This window comes from Myxocyprinus asiaticus, chromosome 24 (genome assembly GCF_019703515.2).
Source record: "Myxocyprinus asiaticus isolate MX2 ecotype Aquarium Trade chromosome 24, UBuf_Myxa_2, whole genome shotgun sequence".
NCBI lineage: Eukaryota > Metazoa > Chordata > Actinopteri > Cypriniformes > Catostomidae > Myxocyprinus > Myxocyprinus asiaticus.
The window spans coordinates 37423422-37450994 of NC_059367.1; the positions used below are offsets into that span (position 1 = coordinate 37423422).

Genomic DNA, 27573 nt, shown 5'->3' on the forward strand with positions numbered 1-27573 from the left:
ATAATCATTACTGTCACTTTTACTTCATTAAAATAAGCTGTCGTTTATCCCAACATAAGAGTCACTTTTTGCGCAAGTCTGCCACCATTTTAAATAGATTGATTGAAACATTGAAACCACTTTTTTTTTCACAAATAACCACTAGATGTCGCCATGTGGAACTTACAGTACATACCATAGGTTGTTTGGCTCGTCAGCTTGAACAGAGAGTGAAACGGGAGCTGTCAAACGTTGTGTATCATATTTGATACACACAGCATTATAGGGTTAAATTAGGTGTTTTTACATTTTCGTGGACATCAAGTGGCAACCCAACAGTTTATCGTACATATGAAGCATTGAAATTTATGGTAACACTTTACAATAAGGTTAATTTGTGAACATTAGTAAATGCATTAGGTATTATGAACTAAAAATTTGCAATATATTTTTACATAATGTATTAATCTTTGTTAATGTTTATCAATAAAGATGCAATTGTTCATTGGGTTCATGTTAGTTTATAGTGCATTAATGTAAACATATACAACATATACACATTTTTAAAAATGTATTAGTTTGTTGAAATTAACAGTAGCCAAGATTGATAAATGCTGAAAGTATTGTTCATAATTAGTTCATGTTAATAAACATAGTTAACTAACTGTTAATTAATTTTTAATTGTAAAGTGGTACTAAATGTATTAATATTACGATGAACTGCATAGGCCCAACATTATATAAAATTAATAACATGTCATAGGCTGAATAGGAAAATTGACAATTTTTGTTTTGAAATATCTCTTTACATTTAAATGTGTTTGTGCTTTCGGAAGCCAGTTATTCATCGTACAAAAAAACACATTTTTGGTCAACATAAACCATGATTATTCTTGCTGTAAGTGACCTTGAGACCTTATTTTTTTTTACTTTGCATAGTTTTGTTCATGGTTTTCAAGGGGTGTTAACCAACATGTATATTTTGACATCTGCCTAATTTGACAAGCCAAAATACCATAGAGTTTGATTGGATGCACAGCCTTTGGCATCAACAACAAAAGAAAAGGGAAGCATTTTCTCCTCTCTTTTAAAAGTTGATAAATATATTTATTTTGCTCTCCAAACTATACAGTATACGGTCATAACGTAAGGTGCATTTTATTATTTGCGACCCACCAGTTGAGAAACACTGCTTTAGAAAAGTGGAACCGGCAAAGCCAAACCACCCACAATCTCAAACGAAAAATGTAAAGTTTCCCAGGTAGACATTGTGTGCAAATTGCAACCATTGTTCTCACCATGTACTTAAGTTATGTAAAGCATAACATAACAACTGAGAACAGGTGATACATTGTGGCTTGTGGTTTGAGAAAGCTTTGTTTCCATTTTAACACTTCTTTCCATTATAAAATTATTTTTCCTAGTTTTTCAAGATTAACCTGTTCCTAATTAACTACTCTGCATGCCTGAACTCTGGACAAGCGTCCCAAGGAGTGGTAAAGGGATAGTTCACCTAAAATGAAAATTCAGTCATCATTTACTTGACCTTATAGTGTTCCAAACCAACTGTCTTTCTAGGAGATGTTAGGCAGTACATTAGTCTCAGTCAGCATTCGAACTGAGGCTTTCAATCTGCCAAACATCTCCTTTTGTTTTCTGTGAAAGAAAGAAACTCATACGGGTTTGAAACGATATGAGATTGAGTAAATGGTGACAGAATTTTCATTTTTCATTTTGGGTGAACTATTCCTTTAATGTTGACATCTGGGGGAACTCAAAGGGACATGTCCTCCTTGGGTTTGTCTGATAAATACCTCACCTGGAGTTCGGATCGATTCAATTTTTGAATGGATTCAATTTATAAAGATGCTTGTCAGACAAATCCTTGAACGCAAAGTGTGCTTTGAGGTATTTGTGATGTTGAAACATTCAACATTGAGAATGAAAACTATTTTTAATTCTCGCCGTTGAATGTCGATCTTCTTGTATTTGCATGCTGCAAGAGGAAAAGACAATCTGCTAATTGTGGGCCTAACTCTTACTGCAAAAACCATTACACAAGCGTGGTAACTCAGGAACATTTTAGCTTTATATTCACTTTTATTTGTCATCTTTGATTTTTTCATTTAGTCATTAAAAGAGAAGGGAAAGTGGAGTAGAGTGTGTCAGTGAAATGCATTTGCATGTGTTTTGTTTTGTGGTGTGGTGTGGTGTGTGAAAATGTATACAATAACAGCTTTTGTGTGCATGCATTGTGTGAATGAAACCCAGTATTATGAACCAGAGCCTTGGGGCAAAAAGCAACCAAATAGCTTAGGATATATCTTTATTATTCAGGCTTCTCGTGTAATTTTAGCCCCATAACCTAACTTTCCATTTATACTGAAATGCACAGCCTCTCAGATTTTGTCCACCCAGATTAGCCATTCCTCTCCATTTACATTTGTATTTGGGTTGCAAATGTAATGGCTCATATGAGTTTACATAAGGCTGTTTTTTGGCCTAATCGACAAGTGAGAGCTGCCAAGTATCATGAGCAGTGGTTTCCTTCTGCTTGTCACATAAGCAGAAGAATGTGCCGTGAAACCTGATCCATGAAAGAAGTAATTATGATGCTACAATAGGAGTTTGTGTCCCATGCAGTGTGCCAGTCATGTGAAAGGCTCTGTTTTTTGCTCTACAGATTTGTGTTTTTGGTGGGTTTTTTGTTTGTGCATGTGTGTGCATAAGAGTGTTTATGGTTTAACGAAGAATTGACAATGTGCATGCAATTATGTATAAAAAAAAAAAAAAAAAAACTTTCATCCACAGCCTTGAAAACTAAGCCTCCTGCTTATGCAATATTTATAAAAAATTGTATCAAGCTGAAAGATTCCTAAAATAAAACAAACACCCTAACTTTGCAGGAATTGTTACAGTACTGAAGCAAAGTCCATTTTCATATTATTGCGATGCATTTACTTCGAGCAATAACATGACCCGCAACAATTGACCTTTGGCTAAGCTCCTTCCCCTTAGTTACTGTTGCTCATTCATACAAGCTTTACTGAATTTCCAAAAGAATAGATAAGAGATTTACATTAACAAATGTATTTATTTTTTAAATTATAATAATTTGCTCATTGATTGTTACAAATTCAAAGTGGACATTATTCTTGTGTGGGTGAAAGTAAGTGTGACTTTGCAACGTGTTTTATCTGCCATTTTTATCAGGCATAATTTTACAGCAATTACTAATCACCTCTACTGTGATCAGTATTAATACGTTAAGTTAAAATGAACATTAAGTAATTAGCATGTAGTGTCCTCTCTGGGTACCTTGTCACTATTATATATGGAAGCCTGTTTCCACCACGTGTAAAAAATTGTTCTTTGACAAGGCAAACTTTTGACTTAGTATTGCATATTTAAGAGATGAAAAGTAAAGTATTATATTCAAATTCATAATTCTAAAATAAAAAGTCATAATTCTGAGATACTAAGTCATAATTTATGTCACAATTATTAGGTTCAAAGTCATAATTATAAAATAAATGTTAAAATAATGAGGTAAAAATGAATAACTATGAGATAAAAAGTTAAAATTATGAGATAAAAATTCATAACGGAGTCATGATGATAAAAGTCAATTATTAGGTTCAAAGTCATAATTATGAGATAAAAGTAAACAATTATGAGATACTAAGTCATAATTATGACAAAAAGTCAATTGTGAGCTACTGCATCATAATAATGAGATATCATAATTATTAGTTGCAATGTATTCACCTATATTTTTTGACCAGAGGTTATTGTTGAATGATAGATGCCACCTCAGCCACCTTTGTTTTGTTCTTTCTGCGGCAAAGCTTCTTCTTGCTTAAAATCCTTTCAAGGGCGCATTTGCACAGCACTATTTGATGCAATTCTGCTAATAAGGCAAGTATTTCATAATTTAAAGAACAATATTTGAAAAATGTATCAGTGTGTTCACCCTTGATTAGCCCACTATGATTCTATGCAGTGAGAAAACAAAAGATTAAACTCATATCTATGACATCTCATAATTATGGCTTAGTATCTCATAATTAAGACTTTTAATCTCACAGTTATGACTTACTATCTCTTAATTTTTACTTAGTATCTTAATGATGACTTTTTAGGTCATAAATATGACTTTGAATTGAATAATTATGACTTGTTTCTTAATTGAATTAATTTCACATAATAAGGACTTTTTATCAAAAAAATTTGACTGAATCTAAAAAGTATGAATTATCTCGTAAATGAACTAGTATCTCAAAATTATAACTCTGAATCTATCATGACTTATCTCATAATTAGAGCTGTCGGAATTAACGCGTTAATCACATGCGATTTAATTTGAAGTTTAATGTGTTAATTTTTAAGCGCGATTAACACATTTACTGTTAATACAGCATAAACCAGCATAAACTTTTGTTGGGAGTGTCCGCCCAGAGTTCAGTCTGGCGCTGGATGCTTGCGTTGACGCTCTGACGCGAATCAGAAAACGCAGCTTCGTGATTGCTGTAACAAAGTAGATAGTCACAGTCTACCAGCAGATTAATATTGTGGAGGATGAGAGTTTAAGAGATTTAATGCCCATTGCAATGAATATTAAACCTATGGGGACTGACGGCATCTTAACACAGCAAAGGTGGCACAGAAGCTGCATCTGAAGTGGCAATTAGGTGTATTTTCACAGAGCAGGAATAAATGCTTTTACACAGCAGTTGCAAATGCATAAATAATGTTATGAGAGAAATATTTTAAATGTACAATTATGAATATAGAAATATGAAATTAATGAAAATATGAATGAATCTTCAACCTATGGGGACTAATTCTTTCAATAAGTCAACATCCCAATTAGACTTTGGGAAACATTTAATGTGACTTGAATTGGTGGAATTTTAGTGCATTGTCTATATATTATGGAAGGCTTTGTTTGGAAAATGTTAATAAAGCATTATGGTGTTACATATTGTTTTGTTTTCTTTCCTATGATGGAAATAAATGCATTTTGACAGGAAAAGAAGTATATATGGTGTCAAATTCTTGCATTTTTTAAATATGCGATTAATCGCGATTAACTACAAAAAATATGTGATTAATCGCGATTAAAAATTTTAAAAAAACTGACAGCCCTACTCAATCGATTAGTTTCTCATAATTATTACTATCTCAAAATATGACTTTGAATGTTGTATGACTTCTCTCGTAAATGAATTAGTATCTTATAATTATTACTATATCAAAATTATGACTTTAAATCTATTAAGACTTATCTCATATATATGACTTATTATCTCATAATTATGACTTATTATCTCATAATTATGACTTAACAAAGCCTGTTTTTTTTTTTTTCTTCTTCTTTTTTTTTCTCCTCAATGTGGTGGAAATGGGCTTCATAATTCTAAGTGCCTTGGCAACAACGTTTTACCGTACTTTTGAATGCTTTCTCTAAAATTACTATTCAAACGCACAGGACTTCTGTAGACTTGCTTAGAAAATAGCAAAAGCTTGTCTGGTAATATGGTGGACGGCAACATTTGCTAAGGAAGAATTGGTATGTAATATTTCTTTAAAGATGCACTCAGTCAATTTTTCCTCTTTAAAAAAGTTGTTCTCCTTAATCATTTTGAAACATATGTATAAAATCATGACCACTCACATGAGATGAAGACTCCAGTCATAACAGTAAGATTATAAAAGCTGTTTGAATCTACATAGAGAGGATCACCTCATATGGGCTGCCATGTTAAGATTACATGACCAACCGAGTACTTCTCGCTTAATCCCAGTAACTGTCCTTTTATTGGACACTTTCACTCATAGATTAAATTAGTTATGGCTGACTGTGAATTGTGAATTTCTTCAATGGCATTGTGTGACAATCTCAGGTCAGTTTAAGGGAAAATGAGGAATCTGGAACCAGCTTACTTCAGGGTGATTTTATTTCGTGTCGCTTTTCAGCCTGCACACAAACTCATTAGCTTCTTATTAACTCAACAATGTCCTTGTTCGCACAACACAAAGTCTCAGGAGGACTGTAAGACTCAGGTCTCTCTCCCTCCAGCTGCAGCTCTGGCTGCTCTTTATCTCTCTCCAGCTCTATACTGTAACACAAAACAGTTGTTAGAGATAATTCGCCCCAGGTGTCAATCCTTACCGCTCTTCCTGTCCCGGCCTTGCTCTCCACAGACATCGTTCGGCCATGCCCACATAACCACACATTTGTAACTGAAAAGTTTTACATTTGAATGAGGCTTCCCCACCCCTGTGTCTCAGTGTAAGCCCAAGACGACATGTGTAAAAAAATTACTGAGTGCACCTTTAAGGCAAGACTTGGCATTGGGTCAATTGCTGTTTTGGTCAAAGCTCTGCTGGTACTGAATCCTGGAATCTCTTTGCCATTTAATAGAATAGATTTCCCTTGTTAATCTTAGCACTGAAATTATAGATGAACACAACTTCATCCCTTCAGCATTCAGCAAGCTCATTCCCTCCCCTACTGCCACCTTGCATTGCTCTTTCCTTTCAAAATCCAGCTGTTCCCCCGACTCAGCTGCCCAACCAGACGTACTTGGAGGTGCTGATCTACTGCGTGGGCTTCTTCCTCATCTGTGTGATGGTGGTGACCGCCGTACTGGCCAAAATGCACAGCTCGGCCAAAAAGAGCGACTTCAACAGCCAGCTGGCCGTCCACAAGCTGGCCAAGAGCATCCCACTGCGCAGACAGGTAACAGAAAGTAGATAGGGGGTTTGATCTTTTTACCACTAAACATAAAAACACCTTATTTCAACAGCTCCTTGTTATGTTAACATTAGTGTTTGGGGTGTTATAGTAATGTACTATACTATAAGCATTATCTCAAAAAGAAAATGGTCAGAGGTCAGAGTAAGACCATAAAGGTCACCCAGGACCGCAATTCAGTTTGAAGATGTTTTAATGGTATTCCTTTTTTAATTTAAAGATTAGTTTTGTTATGATAAAAAACACTCCTGTACCAGTTTAATAGGCAGAGACAACAATAAGAAAGCCATTCGTAGGGTGATTTTCACAAACACTGTGACTCTGTGGCACTGTCACAACATTCCCTTGTTTGTTTGAGTATCCCAACCAGCCCAACATGGCAACGCTGGCTCAACCAATAGTGTGAGTTTGGGGCGGGACTGTTTGTTTGCCCAACCATTGGTAGGTGGAGGAAGTGTTTGGGAAAGATGTCTTTATTTTTTTTTCACATTTGTTTGGTGAAATTACAAACTTAAGCTTTTATTGAAAATTTAAAGAGGACCAAAGCTGCAAAAATTCTAGTTAAATAAAATATGGAATAATTTTTTTTTTTTTTTTTAAATACAGAAGTAAATAAATAAATAAATATGAAAATAAATAAACTAATAATAAATAAAGAAATAATTGAATACAATTAATACAGAAATAATAGATACAAGAATAAATGTTTTTACAGAAATGAATAAATAAAAGAGTACATTAATACAAAAATATATACATTTAGGGCTAATTGTGTGAAAATAATTAAACATTTACCCCATTGTTTAATTTATTAATGTATTCTTTTATTGTTTTTGCAGGTTTGGTCCTCCGTGTTAATTGAGCTTTTTATTTATTTATTTTTTTATTGTTTGTATTTAGATAAATTACCATCTTAAAATGTTGAGCATGACAGTTTATTGTGATCGTTTCTGTTTCTTGGATGTCAGTAAAATGGTTAGTGACATTTGTGATATTTTATCAATGTTGGTGTTAAAGCACCTCATGCAAGGTACCCACATACACACAACCTATTTTTTTTGTTTCATCCTTATTTCTACAGCAGTTTTGTATGGAGAGTAAGGTTTAAGTGTTTGTGTGCAGGTGTCATTGGACTCCAGCTCTTCAATGCACTCAGGGGGAAAGCTGGTCCGCACCTCCCGTCTCTCCTCCAGTGGCTCCCCTATGCTCTCAGGGGTCTCTGAATATGAACTGCCCCAGGACCCTCGCTGGGAGGTACCCAGAGACAGGTAACATGCTAACACACACTGACTGTACTGAACTACAGTACATTTAATAGGGCCAGATCATGGAAACATGATTTATTTTGCACTTTTGAAATAAAAGTTTGATAACTATGTAGACATTTGACTTATTGTGCTTATTTACTCCCTGATATGTAGATTTTTTTTTGTCTCAACTGATTAGACAAAATGTATTTTGACAGATTTTAATTTTTCCATACAGTATCACAAAATGTTCACCACATTGTTTTAAATTAACCTTAAAAATAGTAATATTAAATTAGGGCATTATGGAAAAATAAGGGGTTTTCCACTATGGTCCATAAAATGAAAGTTAATTTATTAAATAGGATGAAATATATATATAAATTAAATACACATGTCTACTACAGGTTCCATTTCAAATGTCATGCTCCCTTTTAAAAGTAAATGTTAAAGTAATAGTTCACCCAAAAATGAAAATTTTCTTAGCATTTTCTCACCTTCATGATCCCAGATGTGTATGACTTTCTTCTGCTGAACACAAACAAAGATTTTTAGAAGAATATTTCAGCTCTGTAGGTCCATACAATGCAAGTGAATGGTGACCAGAACTTTGAAGCTCCAAAAATCACATAAAGGCAGCATAGAATTAATCCATATGGATAGTGGTTAAATCCATATTTTTAGAAGCGATATGATAGGTGTGCGTGAGAACAGATACAAATTTAAGTCTCTGTTTTACTATAAACCTCCACTTTCACTTTCTTCTTTTGTTTTAGGCACTTCACAGGCACTTCACAATCTTTGTGCATATTGCCACCTACTGTGCATGGAGGGTAGTTTTTATTACAGGGTTCCCGTGGATCCTTAAAAAGTTAAAAAAATGTCTTAAATTCAGCTTTCCAAAATTTAAGTTAATAAAAAGTCTTAAATATCTTAAATGATACAACAAAAGACAGAAATCGTGATATGACCTAATGTGATTATCAAACTTAAGAAGAATACGATTTAATTCAATAAATGCCTGCGCTGCATCCTTCAAAGTGAAAACACGGCACTGTTGTATTTTCTTCAAGCACGCGGGGGCTTGTAGCAGTTCACAGTCATTAGGATAGGATCAGAAATTTATGACAAGCGATATATATATATATATATATATATATATATATATATATATATATATATATATATATATATATATATATATTGCCTACCCTGTTTTACTGATAATCAATGTTAAGGCCATGTTGAATGTGTGACCCTACCTGTTTAAGTAAGAGTCTGTGATACATGATTTGTTTTGAGATGGTGTGGTTTTGTTTTGGTATGGGGATACAGTATTAATTTTATTAGTTCAAGTATTGAAAAAGGTCTTAAAAAGTCTTAAATTTGATTTTAAAAACTCTGCAGCAACCCTGTATTATAAAGGGACTTAAATATTGATTTCACCCACACCTATTATATAGCTTCATAAGACATGGATTAAACCACTGGAGTCATATTGATTACTTTTATTCAGTGGAAATTAATGTTGACTAATTAACACAGTGCTTTGTCAAAAAATAATTTTGTTTGTGTGTGTAACTCAGGCTTGTTCTTGGGAAGCCACTTGGAGAAGGTTGCTTTGGGCAGGTGGTGATGGCCGAGGCTGTGGGCATGGACAAAGACAAACCCAGTCGTGTCACCAAGGTTGCTGTCAAGATGCTCAAATGTAAGGGCTTATTTTTTGTTTATCGTGTATGGTATAAAAATGGGGAAAACGTCAGCAAACTCTGCCTGGAATTGTGTATCTCATGAGGAATGTGATGGTTTACTGAGCTCTCGTCTGTGTTCCACTTTGACCCTGAAGCACATTAATGGAGCTCTTGTGTCACATACCATACCAGAGCAGTGTGTGTTTATTCTGGCGTAAATACTGATGTCTCCCTTTCCTCTCCTCAGCGATCCAATGGCCAGAAACTTTAGCAAACACTCTGACACTGATACAGAGTGTGTACAGAAGCTTTTAAAAACCTAACAAAGATTTAGCAGACCTGGGACATTGACAGGACAATGAAAACTGTTAGTAAAAATATTATATTCTGCATACAATATCAGAATTATGACTTTGTTCCAGCAAAAGTGGAACAAGAATGACTAATCCAAACTTTTTTTTCCTGTGAAACACGAAAGGGAATTATTTTCACCCAGTGTTCCCTAACCTTAACCTTGCAGACAGGCCAGTCTAGCACCCACATGCTCTGCTTACACAGCCATGCACTTGTAATCCGGGCAGTGTTTGGTTTGAAGTTGTCCTGCTGGAAAATGCAGGGACATCCCTGGAAAAGACGGTGCTGAATGGCAGTATGTGTTGCTCCAAAATTTTTACATATCTGTCTGCATTAATGGTGCCCTCACAGATGTGCGAGTTACCCATGCCATGGGCACTGACACACCCCTGGCCCATACAGACACTGGCTTTTGGACCTGATGCTAACAACAGGGATGGTCCTTTTCCTCTTTGTCCCGGATAACACGACGGCTGTGTTTTTCAAAAAACTTTTTGAAATGTGGACTCTACAGACCAAAAAACACAGTTCCACTGTTCTACTTTCCATCTAAGATGAGACCGAGCCCAGAGAAGTCGGCAGTGCTTCTGGACAGTGTTGATGTATGGCTTCTGCTTTGCATGATAAAGTCTTAACTTGCATCTTTGGATGCAGCGGCGAGTGGTTTTGACTAATAAAGGTTTACTAAAGTTATCTCAAGCCCATGTTCATGATATCCATTACAGACGAATGCCGTTTTTTAAGACCGTGATGTCTGAGGGATCAGAGAAGCGCTATCAGAAGTGGTTTTCGTCTTGCCCTTTATGCACCAAGATTTGACCAGATTCCTTGAATCTTTTAATTATATTGTGCACTGTAGAGGGTGAAATTCCCCAAATCCTTCCAATTTGTCTTTGGGGAACAAAGTGCTGGATTATTTGCTGAAGCATCTGTTGGCAAATTGACAAGTCTTGAAAGATCCTTGCTCTTGAAGGACTAGGCTGTTTATGGAGGCTTCTTATACAGTATACAGTACTATGACACGATTGCCTCACCTGTTTAACATCTCCTGATTCACATCGCCTTATTTCAAGTCCTCAAATTGTTATTAGTCTTAAATTGCCCATCTCGATTTTTTTGTTTTTTTTAAATTACTGTACATTTTCAAAAAAACAATGAAATTCACAAGGAAATACATCATATAATATGTAGTTGTAGTGCTTTCAATATAGCAAAGTGTGAACATAATTTACAAATCACTCCTTTTTGTTTTTATTAGCATTTTTCATACTGTCCCAACTTTTTTCGGAATTGGGGTTGTACCTATAGACTACATGATAAGGGAAACCATTCAAAATGCTTTGAAACCAGCAGACTTTGACTTCTGAGACATTGGTATGATATCCATCAATGCTGCACGATTGATTGAATTAAGCTTGAAATCGCAATATTGCTTTGCGCGAATAATAAACCTTAAAAGGCTGCATTGGAAAATATAGGGTGTGTCTCAATCAGCTCCCTAGTGCTCTATGTCATGAATCAATATATTGTGCACATGAACTCGGGCACTAGCAAGGGTGTTAATCCACTGAACAGTGGGACACTTATGACTCAGTTACCTGTGACACTAACAAGCTCGCGCATTCAAGCACAGCTGTTATTAATCAACACCATTGCTATATAAATGTCACTATCGTTGATTTTCGTTGAAGACAAACGTAGTGTTATTATGAAAGATAAATTACTTTAAATAAAGGAATAAAAGTAGAAAGTATTGTATTTTAAACCTACTTTTAACAACTAATATTTAAAAGTTTCTCTTTCATGGTCATTATGGATGAAATACATTACAAACAACATCTCTTTTAAAGAGAAAATAAGGGTTTGACTTCATATATTTACACTTGCACTCGTCTTCTAATGGCTTGAGAGACTTCAGAAGAGATGACGACTTTTCCAGTAAGGGAACACAATGAGCAACGATGCTACCTGGTTTTTAAGGTGCATTGTGGGATTTTTTAGTGAGCGAAAGTTTCAGTGCCCTAAAATGATTTTGCGATCAAGACAGCTTTTAAAAATTCAGACTCCCTGATCAGTGCCCTGACTACTGAGAACTAGGCATCTAATTGAGAGGCACCCATAGTCTGCATTCAGCGTTCCAGTCAGCGCTGTGTGGTCAAGTAGCACCCTCTAGCGGTCTGGATGGCATAATCCATTATACTACTATAATACAGAATTTTAAATTTTCGTTCCTTTGGTTAAAAAATTATTGATGTGGTTGACATTTTCATGGAATTGCCCAACATATGCATAGTATGAATTTGTAATGTTCTATCATAAACAGCACATACATGTAAAATGTGAGTTCTGTTGTTTTGGAATGCAAAAACAAAAGTGCAAAAATGTTTTAGAACCTTTTTTTTTGTATCAATCATCATGTTATCATATTTAGTTATTTTTGTATCTTTTTATCTGCTATTTATTTTTAATTGTGGCTCTCTTTAAAACGATAGCCTGTCATGTGTTCAACAGATCCAATCCATGTTCAATGGATATTATACATTTTTAGAACAATAAAAAAGCTTTTGTACCTCTTTGTACATTTTTAAAGCATAATTCCAAAATAAAACAGTGATCTGATGACAAAATATCAGTATCAACCTATAGGTTTTTGTTAAAATCAGCATCGGTCAGAAATGTTTATATTGGTGCATTCCTAGTAAATATGCATTTTTTTCCCCCTCAGCACTAAAAATGCAATATCCAGGGTGTGCTGAGTGACTCCAGCCAGGTCTCCTAAGCAACCAAATCGGCCCGGTTGCTAGGGAGGGTAGAGTCACATGGGGTAACCTCCTCGTGGTTGCGATTAGTGGTTCTCGCCCTCAGTGGGGCGCGTGGTAAGTTGTGCGTGGATCGCGGAGAATAGCATGAGTCTCCACAGTGTCATGCACAGCGAGCCACATGATAAGATGCGTGGATTGACGGTCTCAGAAGCGGAGGCAGCTGAGATTTGTCCTCCGTCACCCGGATTTAGGCGAGTAACCGCACCACCTCGAGGACCTACTAAGTAGTGGGAATTGGGCATGCCAAATTAGGGGGATAAAAAAAAGAAAAATGCAATGTCAGCTAGATATTGCTCTTTTCTAGAGTAAAATTTGCTCGCAAGCCATATTGATGTCCGTTCGCAAATCAGTCTGAATTATTCTTTCGCAAAAAGGTCTGAATAAAACTTATTTTTAATGTCTGTATCCAGTAATTACAAATGACTGGAAATGTCATGGAAAAGTCAAGGAATTTCATAGGTCAAAAGTGGTGGGGACCCTGTTCACTGTATAAGGATATTGAATTGTGACTCTAAAAAGAAAAAAAAAGAAAGAAAAAAAGCCATGAAATCACAGTCGATACAACTTGTGCACTATATTCCAAGTCTCCTGAAGCCATATGATCACTTTGTGTGATGAACGACATTTATCGTTATTCATATATATACAAAAAATATAGAATTTGTACGTTAAATATTATTTCTGATTACATTTTAAGGGAGGCCATGCTTCCTGTAATTGTTCATTAATTGTCAGCAAAATAGAGTCAATGTCCAATGTCAAGTCCACATCAGATATACTGTATAAAAACTCACACCTTTCATCTAGGGAGGAATAAAAAATAAAAAAAAAACCCCTCTCTGAACTGGCTGTCAGCTTCCAGCTGTTTTTCCCTCATGGCCTTCGAAGTTGAAGGTTCCGTGACCTGTCACACTAATATACGTGTGTTCATCAATTTTGCTTTTTTAGCCGACGCCACAGAGAAGGACCTGTCAGACCTCATCTCAGAGATGGAAATGATGAAGATTATTGGCAAACACAAGAACATCATCAACTTGCTGGGAGCCTGCACACAAGATGGTGAGTAGAGGAGACGGGAAGAAAGAGGGAGAGAGACAGATGGGTGGAGGGAGGGAGAAATTTGAGCTCATTTCATATTATATAATCAATTTGTTAGGTGTGCTGCTCTTTTGACTTCAAAAGGACAGAATGTTGTCATCAGCCCAGCTATTGTGATTTCACAAGCTAGATAAATGTGATAACCTAAATTCTTTATTAAATCACACATAATTTGTAAGAAAAAACATTTGTTCATTTTGAAATTATCAGCATTGGTTGATCACTGTACTTGCTTTGCTTTTTGTTCAACTCTACCAACAGCTTTGTCAGTGGATGATAAACACCTTTTATTAGTGCATTAAATAAATAATGTTAAATAAGTGTTGTAATGTTGAACAAGTTACATTCTTTGCATCACATTTACATTCATTAAATTGTGATGTATAAATATCTGCATTATATTGGTCACTCTGATCTCTAGACATCAGTATCAGCCATTGAAAAACCGATATCGTTCCACCAGTTTTTGTGATCAGCTTGTGTTGTATTCCTACATTTTATGTGACTGAAATATATTCATATTTTTGCTTCAGGTCCACTCTACGTCATTGTAGAGTTTGCAGCAAAGGGTAATCTACGAGAATACCTACGTGTACGTCGTCCTCCCGGAATGGAGTACTGCTACAACCCTGACCAGGTGCCTGTGGAGAACATGTCATTCAAAGATCTTGTCTCCTGCGCCTACCAGGTGGCACGTGGCATGGAATACCTGGCATCCAAGAAGGTTGGCATCTCACTTGCTATTTTTCTGTCATTGGTGATACCAGTCAGATTGACATATGACTGGATAGTTTGTCTTGAGGGTATTGCTGTTGACCCAAGTCTTCTCCTTGACTTTGATTAATTGTTCCCTTGAATAATGCACGTGTGTGTGTTTTCTCTCTTGCAGTGTATTCATCGAGACTTGGCTGCCCGTAATGTCCTAGTAACTGAAGAAAACGTTATGAAGATAGCAGACTTTGGCCTTGCCAGAGACATCCATCATATTGATTACTACAAGAAGACCACCAATGTAAGACCTTTATAAGGCAGAAGTCATTGAAAATGTTAAATTGCTATACAACATTTTCTTCGATTGCTATTTAGTTTCTCATGAGTGCGTTACATTTACATGCAAAGCGAGATGGGAGTAATTGGCAAAAATCTATCCTTGGCGATCAATTTATTCTTATGCTGTTTATGACCTAACACCGATAAATGAAAGGCGTTTATTGCGTTTACATGACTACACAGGTGGTCGGCTTATTAAGCATAATCAGTGTAAGAATGTGCATGTTAAAGCGCTCATTGAATTAATACTATGAAACTATCTCAGCTAGTTATCTTTTGCTGCCTTTAAGTCATGTTGAAATAATTGTATTTACAAGATGAGTGCAGATAACACAAGTCGTATTTAACAGTAATTTATCAAAGTTTATTTTGAGTTGGTGGCATATCAATTAAAGAATCATGGCAGAAGCAAATTGGTATTGATCATAATAATTAGTAATTGTCAATGTTGATTGTATAGTTTTGTACACATTTTGTGTACTCAGAAATAGCGATAAAACTTGCCAGAAAATACTACTTATTTAGCCAGTTTCTGAAGTTTTACTACCAGTTTAATGTCCGGCTTGCGCAACAAAACTACTTTTTCTATCATTTTCTGTGGTCGCAAGATAATGATAAAATACATATGCAGCCTTCAAGTGCACATGGGATGCACCTACGTCCAGGGTATACAAATTGTTTCATAAATATAAGATATTATTCAGATAGAGAATTTATGATAATGCAGTGGCAAGAAAAAGTATGTGAACCCTTTGAAATTAGCTGGTTTTCTGCATTAATTGCTCATAAAATGTGATCTCATCTTCATTAAAGTCACAAATATAGACAAAGCACAATGTGCTGAAGCTAACAACACATAAACAATTATTATACTTCATGCCTTTATTGAACACATCCCATTAAACATTCACAGTGCTGTGGAAAATGTAAGTGAATCCCTAGGCTAAAGAAGACAAAAAAAAGCTAATTAGATTCAGGAGTTGGCAAACCTGGCATCCAATTAATGAAACTAGATTGGAGGTGTGGGTTAGAGCTACTTTGACTTATAAAAAGCACTCAAACATTTTGAGTTTGCTACTCTCAAAAAGCATCTGCTGACGTGGACCATGCCTTGCAAAAAGGAGATCTCAGAAGACCTATGATAAAGAATTGTTGCTTTGCATAAAGCTGGAAAGGGTTACAAAGTTATATTGAAGAGCTTTGATACTCATCTGTTCACGGTTAGACATATTTTCTATAAATGGAGACGATTTAGTACTGTGGCTACTCTCCAGCCATCCAGCCAAGATGACTCAAAGTGTACACCGCAGAATGCTCAATGAGGTAAAAAAAGAACCAGCTAAAGACTTGAAGGAATCATTGGATCTGGTTAACATCTCTGTTCATGAGTCTACTATATGGAAAACATTAAACAGGCATGGTGTCCATGACAGGACACCACGAAAGAAGCTGCTACTTTCCAACAAAATCATTGCTGCGTGCCTGAAGTTTGCCAAAGACCACCTTGACACTCCACAACACTACTGGGAAAATGTTTTGTTGACTGATGTATCTAAGTTTGAAGTGTTTGAGAAGAACTTGCAGCACTACGTATGCCGTAAAAAGGGCACAGCATACAAACATGAAAACATCATCCCAACGGTGAAGGACGGTGTAGGGAGCATCATGATTTGGTGCTGCTTTGCTGCTTTGGGGCCTGAACCACTTGCCATCATCGAGGGAAAGATTAATTCCCAAGTTTATCAAGAAATCCTACAGGATAATGTCTAGGGTTGGGAACCGAGAACCGGTTATTGTTCAGAAATCGGTTCCATTCTTTACAAAATACTGGAATCGGATGATCTTCGTGACTTTCGGTTCCGTTAACAATTCCCCTGTGTGAATTTTCTGCCGATGCGGCTGGAACACCATACTGAAATACTCTGACAGTGTTTCCAGCAGCGCATTTCTGTAGCAGCGCTGCCCTCTACTGGGTCAAAAGCATAAAACACACAAACAAATTACTCTTATGAGCCGGCTCTGTTGAATCTACAGCGTGAAACAGACAGCGCTTCCGGTATGGTCCAATTCCCGAAAGAATGATTTAGATGAGCTGGTTCTTTTTAATCTACAGCTTGAAACATAAAGTGCTTCCGGTGCATGTGCAAGTTATGAATGTCCAACTTGAAATTAAATAAGAACTGCTGAAGTCTTACAAGCTTGAAGTACAACATTAGACAACAGAACACAGTCTAAACTGTCTCTGGAACTGTTACTGTTATGCCATGTGACTTTAGACCTGTGAGACTTTAATCAAGCAGTGCAGTTACTGACTGGTTGTTCATATGGCAATGTTTAATTAAAGAAACACGAGTTTTGTAATAAAAGGAATTTTATATAAAAATGTTTTTTTTTTTTTAAATGAATGAATGAATGTAATATGCCATCACATATCTTGTTTGTTTAGAAACTGTCCAGAATATTTTCGGCCTAGTTAGGATCAAATATTGGATTGTATATATGCCTCTAAAAAGTCAGCAAACACACCTTTTACAAGAATTGTATTACATTTATTTCTGGTTTGTTATATCTGCTCTGTAGAAATCTTAAAGGATCTCATCATTTGGCAACAGACTGCAGAGGACAGTAAATCCAATAAGAATTGCATTTCTTATTTTCAAATAATTCTTCTTCAAAAGTAGTAAAAGAACTACTGGGAATCATTACTGGAACCGTTAAGGGAACAGAATCGTTAAGAGGAAGGAATTGGAACTGGAATCGTTAAATTCCTAACGATTCCCATACCTAATAATGTCAGGGTTGCTGTGCACCAGCTGAAGTTCATTGAAGTTGAGTGATGTAGCAGGACAATGACCCTAACATCGTAAATCCACTACAGAATGTCTTAAAAAAAAAGAAAATCCACCTCTTGGAGTGGCCCAGTCAGAGCCCAGATCTTAACACTATAGAGATGCTGTGGAATGACCTCAAGAGAGCCGTTCACACCAGACATCCTAAGAATATGGCTGAGCTGAAGCAGTTCTGTAAGGAAGAATGGTCCAAAAATCCAAGGGTTCACTTACATTTTCCACAGCACTGTGAATGTTTAATGGGATGTGTTCAGTAAAGACATGAAAGATTATAATTGTTTATTAGCTTACATTGTGTTTGTCTATACTTGTGACTGATGAAGATGAGATCACATTTTATGACCAATTAATGCAGAAATCCAGCTAATTCCAAAGGGATCACATATTTTTCTTGTCTCTGTAAATTGATTAAATTTAAGTAAATTTATATTTAAAATTACTAAATTTGAATTTTTATTAAATGTAGGGGTCCATGCACCGAAGGTGCTGGAACCAGAGGTGGGTAGAGTAGCCAAAAACTTTACTCAAGAAAAAGTACAGTTACTCAAGTAGAAGTAAAAGTAATAATTTTAAAAATTACTTACTTTAAAAAATACTCAAGTAGTGAGTAACTAGTTACTTTCACATATAACGTAATGGATGTTTGCTCTCCTATATTCCAGTACATGATACACATTTAACATGCATTACAGAATGATTATTATTATTAATAATATAACTATTATTACTAATATTATTGTAATAATGGAAATTGTCACCACCATGTTGTTCTTAACCCATATGATTTCTTTCTTCCATGCATCAAATTAAAGGGAAAGTTCACCAAAAAATAAAATGCTCTCATTTTCTCACCCTCATGCCATCCCAGATGTGTATGACTTTTTCTTCTGTATAACACAAATTAAGATTTTAAGAAGAATATTTCAGCTCTGTTGGTCCATACAATGCAAGTGAATGGTGACCAGAACTTTGAAGCTCCAAAAAGCACATAGAGGCAGCATAAAAGTAATTCATATGACTCCAGTGATTTTCAGAAGCAATATGATAGGTGTGGGTGAGAAACAGATAAATATCTATAACTTTATAATTTATAAAGTGCTTTTTTACTATTAATTCTCCTCCCTGCCCAGTAGGTGGCGATATGTACAAATAATTGAATCACCAAAAACACAAGAAGAAGATTGTGAAAGTGAAAGTGAAGATTTGTTAGTAAGAAATTATTTAAATATTGATCTGTTTCTCACCCACACTTATCAGATCCCTTCTGAAGACTTAGATTGAACCAGTGTCATTTGAATTCCTTTTATTTCTGCCTTTATGTCTTTCTGAGCTTCAAAGTTTTGGAACCCATTCACTTGCATTCTGGTATAAACTAACAGAGCTGAGATATTCTTCTAAAAATCTTTGTGTTCAGCAGAAGAAAAAAAAACACATCTAGGATGGCATGAGGGTGAATAAATGATGCGAGAATTTTCAATTTTGGGAAAATTAATCCTTTAAGGAGATGTTAGACAGAATGCTAGCCTTAATCATCATTTACTTTCACTTCATGTTTTTTTTCCCTCCAAATTTTGAAAGGGAATGGTGACTGAGATTGTCAGTCTCTAACATTCTGTATAGCATCTTTTGGGTTCCACAGAATACAGAAAGTTTCACGGGGTTGGAAGAACACGAGGGCAGGGAAATGATGACAGAATATTAATTAAAGGCTGAACTATCACTTTAAGGACACTTCTCAGATTTGGACGAATCTGTCAATTAGAAGAGAAGTTTGGAAACTGTTTTCTAGTAATTATTACGGTGAAAAACGTGAACAATGTCACACAGTCCCAAATTATATTTAATGCTTTATTCATGCCTTCTGTCGTATTTTTCACAGCTTTTTACGTCCTGCGTGAATTTAGTTCGGTGTTGAAAGAATTTAGATAATTAGTTCTGTATACTAAGAGTAAATGGCACCTTATCTCTGTGTTTGGAAGCTTGTTATCCATAAGACAATACCTCTGTCAAACGCTGTGCATGCAGCAACCTTGCATGTGCAGAAATGCTCACAATCGCGATAGGCAGGGCAAAACATTTGCACTTAACGTGGATGTTTTCAAGGATTTATACAGTAGGCACTGATATGTTGCAGCGCTGATATAAAAATGTAAACTTAGAAACTGAGGTCATAAGAGCCCATAGTTACAGACTCACGCTGAAAATGAATGAGCATCACCATGACACAGACAAGCCCACATTATCACAATCTCTAAAATTTACCTCACCCTGTTTTCTTAAGATGCAGCTGCAATTTTAATCTTGAAATATATTCTTGGCTTGGTGTAAAATGAAGGCATTGTGTGGAGTGAAGAAATGTTTGTTTTGCGCGCTTGCTGCTGTAGTGTTGAACGCAACTCGAGTGACAGCACGCAGCTGTGAAGTTCAGTTAAAACCAGTAAAGTAACGACAGGAACACTACCCATTGTAACAAAGTAAAAGTACATTTTTTTCATCAGAAATGTACTTGAGTAAGAGTGAAAAGTACCCACCATAAAACATACTCATAAAAGTACATTTTTTCCAAAAAGTTACTCAAGTAAATGTAACAGAGTAAATGTAGTGCACCACCACTGGCTGGAACCCTATTGTATCTGTACTGATTTTATTATTAGCCCGAAGGGCTGAAACCCTATTGAAATTGTAAGGATTATTATTATTATAATTTTTCTCCCCTAAAACTGATAGTGCAGACCAAACCTGGTAGTACTCGGGATGGCTAGCCATATGCATGGACTCGCCCCGATCAGCCAAAGGGGGGCGCTACAGTGAACAAAAAGAAAAAAAATGTGTCACATTTTGGGTCATAACTCTTGTACCGTAAGGCCTAGAAACAAAATTCTTTTGGAATACCATCAAAATGTTGCTCCACCCTTTTGTTTTCCTTTTTGTTTGAAAAAAATTAAGTCCTAGTCCATTCGCCTGATCGGAACCAAACCAGTGCAGAAAGATTTAGCGGAGTCCCAATATGAAAACATATTAAAAAAGTTTGAACTTTCGATTCATCGTCGCAAAGGTACGCCAAAACATACGTAGTGGGAGTGGCCACTTTTACTTAAACGGTCATAACTCATGAATGGAATGAGATATTATCACCAAATTAGGTACACTTATGTATGGGGTCATACTGAGGACACACACACACAAAAAATGTGTGTCTCTACCTCTTGGTGGTGCTATAATAATTACAAATCTAAAAATGGCTCTAACTATGGAATCGTTGGTCCAATCAACTTGAAATTTTGCATGCAGTGTCTTTGTCCAAGCCTACGAGGACAGTTTCATATCTTTAAAAACATTGACCAATCAAATTTCAGCAGCTATTAGATAGTGTTAAAAAAGGCAGATCGGAATGAAACATGGTAGGTCTATTTGTCTCTTTGCCAAAAATGTGACAAAAATTGGCCACCGGAAGGCGCTATCACATTTATCATGCGTATAAATGGTTGTATATATGGCTGTGTTTCACACAAACACATGTTATTCATACCATATGATCGATCTCTTTATTCTGAACAACTTTGCCTCAAGAACCATTGGTGTGAATCAAATTGTTTGTTAAATATTTAAGATTATTTAAAAAACATACTTTTTCTAGCTAGTCCTAGGCTGTTTGCCTGATAGGAACCAAATAGTGCAGAAATATTCTTTGGAGTCCCAATATTAATAATTATCAAAAAAAAGTTTGAACTTTCGATTCAGCGTCGCAAAGGTACGCCAAAACGTTGATAGCTGGTGTGGCCACTTTTACTTAAACGGTTTTAACATTTGAACGGAATGAGATATTATGACCAAATTTGGTACAGATATGTAAGGGGTCATTCTGAGGGCAAACACAAAATTTGCAGACGTCTGCCTCTTGATGGCGCTATAATGATTAAAAATCTAAAAATGGATCTAACTATGGTACCGTTGGTCAGATCAACTTTGCATGCAGTGTCTTTGTCCGAATTACCATAAAGGTCTATGAGGACAGGTCTATGTATATCTTTTTTTTTCTCCCTAATTTGGAATTCCCAATGTGCTTTTATTTAAGTCCTCGTGATCGCGTAGTGATTCACCTCAATCTGGGTGGCGGAGGATGAATCCCATTTGCCTCCGTGTCTGAGACCTCCAACCCACGCATCTTATCATATGGCTTGTTGAGCACGTTGCCACGGAGACATAGCGTGTGTGGAGGCTTCACGCCATCCACCACGGCATCCACGCTCAACTCACCACGCGCCCCACCGAGAACGAACCACATTATAGTGACCACGAGGAGGTTACCCCATGTGACTCTACCCTCCCTAGCAACCGGGCCAATTTGGTTGCTTAGGAAACCTGGCTGGAGATTCTATCTATATCTTGAAAACCAAAACCAATCAACTTTTAACAGCTATTTGAACTATATGGTATCTAACAAATTACCATTTAATTTGCACAGAACAAACTGTGAAGGGTGAGTCATTAGCGTTACTTTAGGTGTCTTTAAGCTCTGTCATATATAACAAATAATTATTATTGAAACAAAGCACTGAAATGTATAAAAAATAAAATAAAATAAAGCAAAATCATCACTTTCTATCATCTTTCATGTCGACACACCCTTTCCAACGTCTTGTAAATATGACTTCACTTGTGCTCTGAACTTGTAATTACGATATTTCTGACTCCACTTTAGGGCCGCAATAGATCAATTACACATCAAATATCGCTCCTCTTCATTTTGTTGCACTAGTGCTAAAAAGTGTCATTGTCAGAAAGTTAAAAAGAGAAAAAGAAATATTAAATTGCTTAATGTATCCATTTTAATATGACAAAAATCACTTGAAACTTGAATGTACATAAGGTCGTCACTGCGATTTCCAAACTCGTAAGGTGGAACTTTCCAGGAGGACTTGAATGCAGCATTTGTTATAAACAGATATCGATTGTTGTGTAACCTCATAGAGGTAATGAGTTGCTGAATGAAGTAATTGTGTTTTCCACAGGGTCGTTTACCAGTGAAATGGATGGCACCTGAAGCTCTGTTTGACCGCATTTACACCCACCAGAGTGACGTGTACGTCTGAATATATTCTCAATCTTACTGGGATACAAAACGCAAGTCTATACATAATAATAATGGCCTCTCTGATGGTGTCTTTGTGTGTTAGGTGGTCTTTTGGAGTGTTACTGTGGGAGATCTTTACTCTTGGTGGCTCACCGTATCCAGGTGTTCCTGTAGAGGAACTCTTTAAACTGCTTAAGGATGGCCACCGCATGGACCGCCCCTCCACATGTACCCACGAACTGTAAGAGCCATCATTGTTGCTCATAAAAATTTTGATTTTGGAAGGATCTCAGAGGAACTCACCCCACAACTGTTTGTCTTGCAGGTATATGATGATGAGAGATTGTTGGCATGCTGTTCCATCTCAAAGACCCACTTTCAAACAGCTGGTAGAAGATCTAGACCGCACCCTCTCTATGACGTCCAATCAGGTGAGTCCTTGCAGAAGCTGTATCAGAGCTGAGGTGAATCCACAAATGAGATTTCAAGACTTGGCATGTATTTTTACTGTGCTAGAATTTTTCACCAATTAAAAATTATTCTGATAAGACATGAAGAAATATGTACTTTTCATATATTTAGTATATATTATGAATTAGAGCTGTCAGAATTAACGCGTTAATGCATGTGACTAATTAAAAACGTTTATTAAGGCATTTTCCGTTAATACAGCATAAACCAGAATAAACACTGGTTTGAAGAACGGAATCTTTGCGATGTGTCCGCCCGTGTCAGTACACTGACACACACTTCACAATACACACACAACAGCGCTCCCATGTCAGTGATAATGTGATGGGGAAAGGAGCTCCTTACACAATTTGATGTACAAAGTAAGCCCGAATGGCACTTGCGATAGAAATCAAGAGTTTTATAGCCTATTTAAGGTGCATTTTAATTACCACAAAAGCACATCAAGTCTAAACTATCACCAAAACGAGATCAACATGTGGAGTTCAAAGTAGCGCTTGACGCTGGCGCTGACATCCTGAGGCGAATCATGAATGCGGCTTTACGATTGCTGTAACAAAGCAGATAGCTACAGTCTACCGGTAGTTTAATATTGTGGAGGATGAGAGTTTAAAGGATTTAATGCCCATTGCAATGAATATGCAACCTATGTGGAGACTAGTCCTTTCAAATAGTCAATATCCCACTTATACTTTGGAAAAGCATTTAATGTGACTTGAATTGATGCTATTTTAGTGCATTTCTATCTTTATACTGTAGAAGCTTTGTTTGGAAAAATGTGAATAAAGCTTTATGTTGTTACATATTGTTTTGTTTTCTTTCCTTAGATGGAAATAAATGCATTTTGACAGGAAAAGAATTATATATAGTGTCAAATTTCAGCACTATCAAAAACTGCGATTAATCGCGATTAACTACAAAGAATTATGCAATTAATCACGATTAAAAAATTGACATTTAAACGAAAATGCTGCATGGCATGAAACATGATGTTTACGGATCCCCTTTGAGGGCATGGAGGATTTTATTTATTTTCCTAAATAGTTTTGCGTTCCCTTACAAAGTTTTGCGTTCCCTCACAATTATTTTGGGTTGCCTTGAGATAGCTTTATCCATACCTTATAATAATTAACCATGGTTTTACTATAGTAACCACATTTTTCATAGTATAACCATAGTAATAATACATGAAGACCAAAAGTATGTCAAAATCATTATGCCAAAAACATGGTTACTGCAGGCTTACTATAGTAACACCATGGTTAGTTTGTGGTAACCTTGTTTTTAAAAGCAAGGTTTCAACCATTAAAACATGCCATTATGAAAATTAACAATGGTTTCACTATAGTAAAATTGCAGTAACAAGGTCCATAGTAACCATTTTTTGTTTTTATTGTTGTTGTTGTAAGAACCATGGTTTTAAAAAGCATGATACATATACAACAAATTAACCATGTTACTATAGTAACATGTACTGTAGTAGCCATGTTTTTGGGGGAGAATGTTTTTTGTAATTTTTTTATTATTACCATACTTTGGATTTCCTGTATTATTACTATGGTTTTATTATGAAATGGTCAAAATATGGTTACTGAGTAAAACCATGGTACATTTTGTGGTTGTTTTTTTTTTTTTTACTACAAGTACCATAGTGCAACTATAGTTACTATGTAAAAGCATGGGAAATGTTTTGATTGCTATGATCATAGTTCAACTATGGTTTATGTAGTAAAACCATGGTTACATGGACACAAAACTATTGCAAGGGAACGCAAAACTATTTCCAAAAATAAATTCCCTCTCTGTTCTGTAAGGGCCTCCATAGATGTTTAATGTCATGGCTGGTTATGACACAATGTTAAAGGGATAGTTCACTCAAAAATAAAAACTCGTAATTTACTCACCTCCATGCCATCCCAAATGTGTATGACTTTCTTTCTTCTGCAGAACACAAAGGAAGATTTTAAGAAGAATATCTCAGCTCTGTAGGTCCATACAATGCAAGTGAATGGTGACCAAAACTTCAAAGGTTCGAAAAGCACATAAAGGCAATATAAAAGTAATCCACATGACGCCAGTGGTTAAATCCATATAATCAGAAGCGATATGATAGGTGTTGGTGAGAAACAGATCAATATTTTAAGTCCTTTTTTTTTTTTTTTTTACTATAAATTCTCCTCCCTGCCCAGTAGGTGGCAATATGCACAAAGAATGAAAATCACCAAAAACAAAAAGAGAAAACTGTGGAAGTGTAAGTGGAGATTTATAGTAAAAAAGGAGTTAAATATTGATCTGATTCTCATCCACACTTATCATATCGCTTTTGAAGATAAGGATTTAACCACTGGAGACGTGTGGATAACTTTTATGTTGCCTTTATATGCTTTTTGGAGCTGGCCACTATTCACTTGCATTGTATGGACCTACAGAACTGAGATATTCTTCTAAAAGTCTTTGTGTTCAGCAGAAGAAAGTAAGTCATACACATCTTGATTGGCATGAGGGTGAGTAAATGATGAGAGGATTTACATTTTTGGGTGAACTACCCCTTTAAGTTCATATTTGAGGCAATCATCCACTGTGAGAGTAATGTTTTTAACTGATCACAACAAAAAGAATCTTAATATTTCTTAGTGAACTTTCCGTCTTAAAGGTGGAGTAAGCAATTCCTGAGAAAGACTGTTTGATATTTGGACTCAACAGCCAAACAAACACACCCCTCCCATCAGTGGTCCTTCAGAAGCTCCGCCCACCAAATTCATGCATGCGCTATAGTGTTGTGTGGATCGGTCTGATCCACTTTGTATATTTTCCCATTTACAGAGCTAGGGCTATGTACAAACACCAGATTTTTTTTTTCCAGCACACACACAGAATGGACAGCTAGTGGACCGTGAAGAGATATTCGTGGAATTTGACAAAAAGTGTATTGGATTAAAATGACTTATTCCATCTTAAATACTGCCCCTCATGTAAATGCTGTTTGCACTCAATTTTGTATGTTTGTTTTTAATTTCAGGAGTATCTGGACCTGTCGGTGTCTCTGGACCAATTTTCTCCAAATTTCCCAGACACACGCAGCTCTACCTGCTCCTCTGGTGAAGACTCTGTGTTCTCCCACGACGCTGGTGCTGATGAACCCTGCCTGCCCAAATTCCCCCCGCACCCCAACCGCGGAGTGCCGTTTAAAAAGCGCTGAGCTTCCTGAACCTGTTACTCTTTAATGTGCTACCTGGCTGGACTCAGCCCATGAACTCTTGGAGAGATAACGCTTTGCCACATAGCACACTACAGAGTTGCCAAGAGATGAACTGCTTGGGATGGACATCGCCACTTTACGGCTATTTTTATACAACTGGAGGAGAACAAACTGGTCTTTTACTGAGGGCACTTGAGCAAAGAGTAGTAGCGTGTGCATTTCTGAAGACTTTTCAATACGAAATATCTGAAACATCCTCCTTTGTCATGTACAGTAGATAAAACCTTAAAGAAGTGATATCATTAAGTGTGATGGACAGTTTTTTTTTTCTGGTGATGTTTAACAAGGACCTTTCTATTGTTTCTCAGACCAAATACTTAAGAAAATGTATTCCACTAAGGTCTGCCCAGTTGTATTTTAACATCGGGCAAACAGTTTATCCAACTGACAACTTTTCTTGTAAATATAGCTAGAAATGTATAAATATGAATATATTTACACTCTACCCTTATTTTTATTACACTATTTGAATTGTGTTGCTTTTTTGTACCAGGGTGCCTATGTAGAACTTTTTGAAGTGTAGCTTTTTTGAAAGAGACTGTAAAACGTTCATGAGAATTGTAGATGAAATTATATTATTAAGAGCTGATAGATGGCCAGTTTTGTTACTATATGTTTTTTTTTTTTTTTTGGTGTGTGTGTGTGTGTATCATTGCTGCAGCCTGGCAGAAGTGGCTCATAACTGCTACTATCTCCCAGATGGTACTCAGTACAATGTCAGATTTAAGCTATATGTATATCTGCTACTATAGTTGAAAAAACAGCTAGCCTACTTTTTTTATGGTTCTCATCTTCTGTCTTACATTGGGAAAGTTCACCCAAAAATGAAAATTCTGTCATGATTTACAATGAAATTGAATGAAAGTGACCGTTATTTTGCCTTACGTCTCCTTTTGTGTTCCACTGAAGAAAGAAAGTC

General features: G+C 36.1%; 1 protein-coding gene across 7 annotated transcripts in view; it reads left to right on the top strand.

The window, feature by feature from the left end:
• The window catches only part of LOC127415449 (fibroblast growth factor receptor 1-A), a 79921-nt gene extending 52582 nt beyond the window's left edge, over positions 1–27339 (top strand). For 5 of the 7 annotated variants that reach the window (XM_051654187.1, XM_051654192.1, XM_051654190.1 and 2 more), the window contains 10 exons: positions 6534–6730; positions 7862–8007; positions 9573–9694; positions 13802–13912; positions 14485–14675; positions 14841–14963; positions 22863–22933; positions 23028–23165; positions 23250–23355; positions 26415–27339. In XM_051654187.1, the coding sequence (XP_051510147.1) occupies positions 6534–6730; positions 7862–8007; positions 9573–9694; positions 13802–13912; positions 14485–14675; positions 14841–14963; positions 22863–22933; positions 23028–23165; positions 23250–23355; positions 26415–26594 (1385 nt within the window). In that variant the 3' untranslated portion in view covers positions 26595–27339. The remainder of the gene's footprint in view (positions 1–6533; positions 6731–7861; positions 8008–9572; positions 9695–13801; positions 13913–14484; positions 14676–14840; positions 14964–22862; positions 22934–23027; positions 23166–23249; positions 23356–26414) is intronic. The other 2 variants (XM_051654191.1, XM_051654193.1) reach the window with 1 other exon arrangement.
• The last annotated feature ends 234 nt before the right edge of the window (positions 27340–27573 follow it).